This window comes from Adiantum capillus-veneris, chromosome 3 (genome assembly GCF_014529385.1).
Source record: "Adiantum capillus-veneris isolate H3 chromosome 3, ASM1452938v2, whole genome shotgun sequence".
In the NCBI taxonomy this organism is placed as follows: Eukaryota; Viridiplantae; Streptophyta; class Polypodiopsida; order Polypodiales; family Pteridaceae; genus Adiantum; species Adiantum capillus-veneris.
The window spans coordinates 102932076-102939461 of NC_140933.1; the positions used below are offsets into that span (position 1 = coordinate 102932076).

Genomic DNA, 7386 nt, shown 5'->3' on the forward strand with positions numbered 1-7386 from the left:
CAACCTCTTTATAGGGTAAAGGGGCCAATAAAAAACCAGGGCCCAATAATGAGACACACTTTGGGTACGCCAAAAGACCAAATTTGAACCATTTTCAAACCTTTAAAAAGTTACTTTTATAGCATGGGTTAAAAAAAGTAGCGGGGTTAGATTTGTCTCGTTATGGGAGCTTGTCCTGTCCATTATAAGTTCGCCATGCATGATTGCAGCTGGCCCACGACCTCCTTTGCACACGATCTCCTTATGAATGTAGCTGGCAATATCCCTTCTTCCATCACCTCATGGAGCCTTCTCATTATCACCCACCACCTGCACATAAATGACCATTTTCAGCAAATGAAATTTCCTAGGAACACAGAACTACAAAGTGCGAGCAATATTATAGCCAAACGTTTTATGTTTACAATCACAATATTGTGATGATCAAAAGGTCCCATGCCTAGAATCACTGAACCAGTATGCTTGCCAAAAGCTCTCATGTTTAGAATCACCCAAGTAGTTTGCTGATCAATAGTTCCCATGCTCAGAATCCCACTTCAACTTGAGCTACTAATATGATTTAACACTTTTTAAGCCTTCTACACAGAGAGCTTGTTATTACTACTACACAGTGAGCCTCTTGTTATTCATGCAAGTTTCAAGTTCAAAGCCACGCAGTATTGGTAAGCAGCATTCTTCCAAAGTCACACACAAGACAATGCAAACCAGATCGATATGACCAAGTGATCCATGCGAATGCAAATCTTGTTTGATCAACAGACATCCACAGCTTGAAGGTCTCTTGTGCACTTCACTCTTGCTACATAAGAATGGTGGTAGGGTTTGTTGTTGTGGAAAAGTGCATGTTCTATCCATATTTATGTGCAAAGTTCCTCACAAGAGAGAAAATTTTCTGTGAAGGGGTATTCTCGGCTTTTGGAAAATATACGAGACTAACAACATCTTACAGATCAATAAAGTAAGTTCATATCATCTGTTTTTAATTCAGTCATGATTTCGTATGATACTTATGAGTTAATTTTTATCACAAACTCTTTTATGAGAATTAATATTAAACTTTTCCTCGTCTGACATCCAGTCATAATCAGAAATGGCAAAGAGAAAACTAGCGACTGCAACCACACCACCAAATTCAAAGGCAGTCATCTGCATGAATCCAATCTCATACAAAATTCCAGCATCACATCTCCACTAAGCAGATGTAAGAAGAGAGTGAGATTCACATCTGCGAGGGGGAGCAGTGTCAACATTCAAGCTCCAACAAGGGTAAATTGCCAAAAATCGAGGAGAGGTCATGGTGACATTTTAACTCCAACAAAGAAACATGGAAGCAGCCAAAACATACCTCTCTCCTCTACAAGCAAAAATCTCAATAGGCAAATTTCAACCTCAAGCAAAAAGCAACCTCTCCTCAAGCAAGCAAAGCCAAACTTTCCCAAAAGAGCATCATCAACTATCTACACAGCAGGCATTTTAGACAGGTTACGTCACTTGCCCCTTGAAGGGGAAGAACCATTAGAGACTCCTCAAAAGAACAAAAAACGAACAGTTCTGACATGGACAGAGCAAGATATGGCAAAAGCATTGCAAGCACGCGAGGAAGGACTTCCTTTACAAAAATGTGCCTTGCAATTTGGAATAAGCAGACCTGCCATTACTAATCGGAGGAAGGAAGGACTCAGAAGAAGAAGAAAGGTCCACCCACACAGTTAAGTTTAGAGGAAGAAGATGCTCTCTTGCAATGGATTTTAAAAAAATGTGAATCAGGTAATGGCGTTTCTATCCTTGATGTTAAATTAAAGGTTGCATAAATATGTCAAACAAGGCATACAATATTCTCCAATGGTATCCCGGGGAAAAGTTGGTGGGAAGGATTTCGAATGAGACATCCTAACCTGGTTTCAGAGTATCCGAAGGATTGGACCAGTCCGGAGCTAGCAGGTTTAGGCCAGAAAATGTCAAGACTCTTCACATAAATCTTCAAAAGCTGTATGGACAGCATAGCTACCCACTTGATAATATATGGAATGCAGATGAAACAGGTTTTCAAGGGTCCCGGGACAAAGGCATGAAAGTACTTGCAAAAAAAGGAGCAAAAGCGGTCTATGGTGTCACATGCGATTCTCGCGAGTGACCGTGTTGTGTTGTGTTAATGCCGCCGGCCAAGCCATTCCCTCTTATTACATCTTCAAAGGAAGCCGCATCACTAGCAATTACATACAACATTGCGAAGCAGGGCAGCAATGGCCATGCAAAAAAAGGCTTGGATGACGGGAACTTTTCCAAGCATGGTTGGAGCATTTTGATACTTTTATAACTCAAACAATGGGAAAGACCAACAAACATCTTCTCATACTTGATGGGCATGGGAGTCACGTTTCTCTAGACGTGGTAGCAAAGGCTCATGAAGCTAGTATAGACATAATCACCTTACCAGCTCATACTTCACATAAGCTTCAACCTCTAGATGTTAGTGTTTTTAAGTCCCGAAGGTGCAATTTCGGAAGGAAAGAGATATTTGGCAACAAAAAGCTTCTTCTAGGCAAGCAACAAAAGTAGAACTCGCTTCTATAGTGGCCAAGGCAATACAATACTCCTTCACAAAATCTAACATCAAGGCTGGATTTCGTGCAACTGGCATATGGCCTTTGGATTCATCAGCAGTTCACTTCGAAGGAATGCCTAACAATCATATCAGAGACCCTGTTTTGCAGCAATAGAGATGGAGAATGTATCCTCATACAGCAGTGAGATCCCATCTCAAGTGCCAAGCACACCATTGCATGTAGACATGGAAGACGAAGCAGTTCTTGCATTGAGTAATAGGGCTGCTCAATTTAATGAAGAAACTTCGAGGGAAAATGGAGTAAATGAAGAGATAGAGCAAGCAATGACATTCACACAACAAATGGAAGAGGAAGATCTCTTTCAACTTTCAAGGTATGCAAAATAACATCTTGTATACCAGTAATGATGATCATGCATTCACTGTCGATGTGATGGCAAGGGAAATTAATGTAGACCTTCCTTTGCACTATAATATTGCAAACACACCAAGGGCATGTGGTCAATCAAGGCAACAGTTCACAGATGAGAATGAAAATCCCATTCTTCCCAATCAGCCAGAAAAGGAAAAACAAATCGTTGACATTTTGTGAATACCATCAACAGAGGTTTGTGTAAGACAAGTTAATCGCGAGGCCTTTGTCGACTACACCAACAGTCTAATTCTTACATCCACTCAGTATATAGAGAGTATGAGAGCTAAAACAACGAAGAAGGAAGAGATTTCCAAGGCAAAGCGGCTAGAGAAGGAGAAGAAAAGAGCACAAACTATAGTAGAAAAAGAGATATTAAAGCAAAGGCTAGCAAAGCAATCGCGGAAAACTTGGGAGGTTGAGCAAAAAGCCTTTGAAGCCAGATTGCACTCAGTTTTATGGGAGGGTGGAACTACACAAGGCCTTTACTTAAGGTCATTGCATGTATATCACACCTATCATGCTCTGGCACGTAGGCAAAGATTGGACAAATTGCACCAACAACGACAAAGTCTGTAATCCCTTTGAGGCAGCATAATACTTTTTTGATGTTAGAAGTTTCTTGTTGCTCACTAGCCATGAAGAACACTCTATGTATGTATCACGATTATGCTTTCCTTTATGCTGTAACGGGTGCATTATCTTACTTTGGTCATTCATATCTAATTCAACTCATCCTTAATTTTGTGTATTGATACTCAACTTACATCATGGATTACATGGAAACATTGCAAGTTTTAACACCCGCCACCTCTCTATGTTCAAAGATTCGCTTCACCTTTCACAATGATTCACCTTAAATTTCGTTGAGCAATTTAAGTTACAATCATTCCGCAATGTTCAGCGGGCTCTCCCACCTTGCATTTCAATATGCTTCCTTCACAACATACACTTAACATGTGGTTCCATTTCCACACAGGGAGAGTATTCCACTGATCACTCAGCACATTGCATGTGCAAAACTTTCTATGTAACTAATGTCAACCCAATTTATGCTAAAAACAATAGGATACAGACATACCAAATCTGACAACAAAACCAACATTTATGAGCGAGGACAAGGTCCTCACCTTGTTTGTACCAGGCCTTATCCAAGATGTGGCTCCAGGTCGCAGCGTTTCCGGCGCTCACAAGGACGAGAAGCAGGGACGGACGAGGGGGGTGGGGTGAGAGTGAGAAGGGTGGGACCATCTTTAGGTGTGCCTGCAGTGAGCATTGCCCTGGGAGGAGGATGCGGGATGCCGTCGAGCTGGAAGGGGACTCGGGCGATGATGCCTGGCAATAGTAGAGGAGGCGAGCAGCATAGTGAATGCATGGCGACAGTAGGCTAGAGGCGAGCGGCCTTGCACGACATGCACGTCATAACTTGAGCCCGGTGTGGCCTACTCAATAGGAGTGTGAGGTAGTTGGAGTTAGAGAAAATGATCCACGTGTTGCCACAAGAGTGGCTCTATAATCAAGCATCATGGGGTCATGATTCATAACTCCTATGCGTTGCAAAGATTACCTACCACACCAAGATTGAACCGACCACGGACAACTGGCACGGAACCGGAGGCCTCCTTTCCACTCCCATTTTCCATACAAAGAAATGTTTGTTTTTCATAATCAACTCACCTCCTTTAACTGGCGCTTCTGTCCAATACTCTAAACACCAAAAAAAATCTCAATTTAGACCCTTAGACCACACTGCCGCCTTAAGTGGTCTTAACTTGGCCCCTTTACCTTGGAGACAATAGATCAAAGATCTCCGTTTTCAGTATGTGTGCCTGATTTTGAAAAATTCACGAAAATCAAGAATCAAACGGAGGTGCGGTTATTTTTAGCCAGTGGAGGCATGTACCTACGGTCGATATTCGTGCGAGTCTCCAGAAGCATACGTCTCTTCGTCTCTCTCTCTCTCTCTCTCTCTCTCTCTCACACACACACACACACACACACACACACACACACACAGCTTCTGTAGAGGTGGTGCGCAATTGGAGGCTCATCGAGATGGGGCCGGGTGAAATACATGCCACTCGTCGTTTGGTGACTGCCCTCGTTTGGGGGTACAAAGGAGGGGGCGAAGGAGACTGAGGCTCTGCCGTTTGCAGACGAGGAGGAGCACAAGGGCGAACTGAGCAGAGCGATGAGGAGGCAAGGGGCAGCATGCAATTTTTTATGTAGCTGATGAAGTAGGCAAGGAGAGTAGGTCTGCCTGCACGAGTTTTTGAAACGCAGCGCGAGAGCAAGGGAGGAGGCAGCTGCTACAGGCGGAGGCGATTCTCTCTCTCTCTCTCTCTCTCTCTCTCTCTCTGTGCGATCGGATGTTGATGCCCGTATCAGGGCAAGAAGCCAGGAGGGGTGATGGAGGGGAGGCGTGCAGAGAGATTTTGTAGAGGAGGGGATGACCTGGACACGAGCAGATGCTTCCGACCCAGCGTGTGAGAAGGACTTGTGCTCGTGAGGTTTGCAGAGAGGAGAGCGGAGGGATGGCCAACAGGTGTGTGAGCAGATGGCGGGGAGGAGATACGTTTTTTTTTGTGGGGGGGTTGGGGGGGGGGGGGGGGGGAGCAGTATGTCTGAATATGGCAGGAATATCCGGAGGGGATCTAGAAACTTGTCGAATTTCCTTTTATGAGAGCCGGCTAGCCTGGCGAGGCGATGGTTGAGGAGGTAGATGCGCGCAAGGAGGGCGACAGGCAGGGGACGCTCAGAGTTTGACGGTCTCTCGAAGCTTGTTCAAGGTGGTGGCTTGGCAGTGCAAGGCAGTGGGCAGCTCTCGGAGGCTTTTAAGCCCAGAGTAAGTACGTCTTCACCGCAGAATCTCTTGAGATTTCAAGGAAAACAAAAGGCTAAACTAAATGAAGAGGAAAGAGGGATGGGGACGACGATCCCGCCTCAGCTTGGATGCCACCTGCCAGACACCCTTCTCCCTTGCATAGAGCGAGAGAGCAAGAGAGAGACCTCTCTTCACCTCTTTGCAAAGAAAAAGAACGAGAGAAGGGGAGAGAGAGAGAGAGAGATCTTAATATAGCATTAAGATAAGCTTAAAATAGCTTTGAAAAGGTGCACCAAGATTGGACAGGTTCCACGCTCTTACCATTGCTTGCTTGCCAACAAAGAAAGGAGGCAAATCACTTCAATGATACAACCACCTAGAGTTTCATGGAAGGAATGGTCACGTCTTGTAGCACCAAACAAGAGTTAGAGGTGAGAGAAGGTGGGCTTGATGAGGTCGACCTCACCCTCTTTAAGGGCCTCTGTGTATCATCACCATCCTCCACCTTGACGTCTTGCAACTCTATAGTTCAATGGCGCTTTGAAGATGGCAATGATTAAAGAGCCACCCTCATTTTCTTTGTTCTCATGAACAATAAAACAAACCATGGGGTCTTAATTGGTCTTGACTACTAGAAGGATCTAGGTGGGGGTCAATAACGAGCAAAAGTTGTCAAAACATTGTGGCACTAGGCGGAAGAAAACGCTACTCAGTTCTTAAGGGCCTTCCACATTGCGTGTCAAAACACTATAGCGCAATGACCACCCCACCTCCAACATTTCAACCACCGCACCTCTAACATTTCAAGATGCTTCTTTGCAATCACCTCCCCCACCTACTACATTCCAAAATGCTTCGTAAAAAAATTGGCAATTGGAGGAGTCCTTAGAAAGCACTCTAAAACACTGCTCAATGATGCTACCAATGGAGCTTGCCCCTATCGATTGCATTCCAAAATGCTATGGGAAAACTCATCGATGGAACCATTTTCTCCTAGACTTTCAAAATGCCACAAAAAGGACTGCCAATCCTCTAAGAGTTCTCGAGAGCTCCTCTTCTTTTCCTCTTCACCGCATGTAGCTCCTACCATGATCAACGAATGATTTGCTTTGATACCATGTCAAAGGTGACAATGTGGAAGCGTCAAGTTAGGGAGAGAGAGAGAGAGAGAGAGAGAGTTAGTTTCTTATAGCCAACCAACATAGCAATGAATTAGACGATTGTAAAATGGGGGTGGAGGTGTGCTTATATACTGCATGGAGTCCTTACATAACCCCTAAGAAATTTCTCTACCCAAAATCATGTAAAATAAATAAAATAAATAAAATAAATACCTAAAATACATAACAAATCATGGGACCACATTGGGGATTCACTTTAGATGCATAAACTTTAATAGCTACGTAGAGATAGAAACATGTAGAAGACATTAAAGAAGGAAGCTAAAGAATTAGATGATTTGAGAAAAAAGAATGGAATATGATCGGCTCAAAAGAGCCACACACAGTGAGGCTCTACAATCTTGGACTTCCTTTGTGGACATAGACCAACTAACCTTTAATAAGGCTTGCAAAGACCTAGAGG

The 7386-nt window shown here is 43.8% G+C and overlaps 1 protein-coding gene and 1 pseudogene across 1 annotated transcript; one reads left to right on the forward strand and one right to left on the reverse strand.

Moving 5' to 3' along the window:
* Positions 1–65: 65 nt before the first annotated feature.
* Positions 66–6828, reverse strand: LOC147461412 (uncharacterized). Its single transcript, XM_086508976.1, has 4 exons — positions 4550–6828; positions 4397–4420; positions 4109–4313; positions 66–309 (listed from the first exon to the last, which is right to left on the reverse strand). The coding sequence occupies exons 1-4, from the start codon at positions 4619–4621 to the stop codon at positions 299–301; spliced, it is 312 nt and encodes a 103-aa protein (XP_086365102.1). The 5' UTR covers positions 4622–6828; the 3' UTR covers positions 66–298.
* Positions 1072–4102, forward strand: LOC147461413 (uncharacterized; annotated as a pseudogene).
* Positions 6829–7386: the final 558 nt, after the last annotated feature.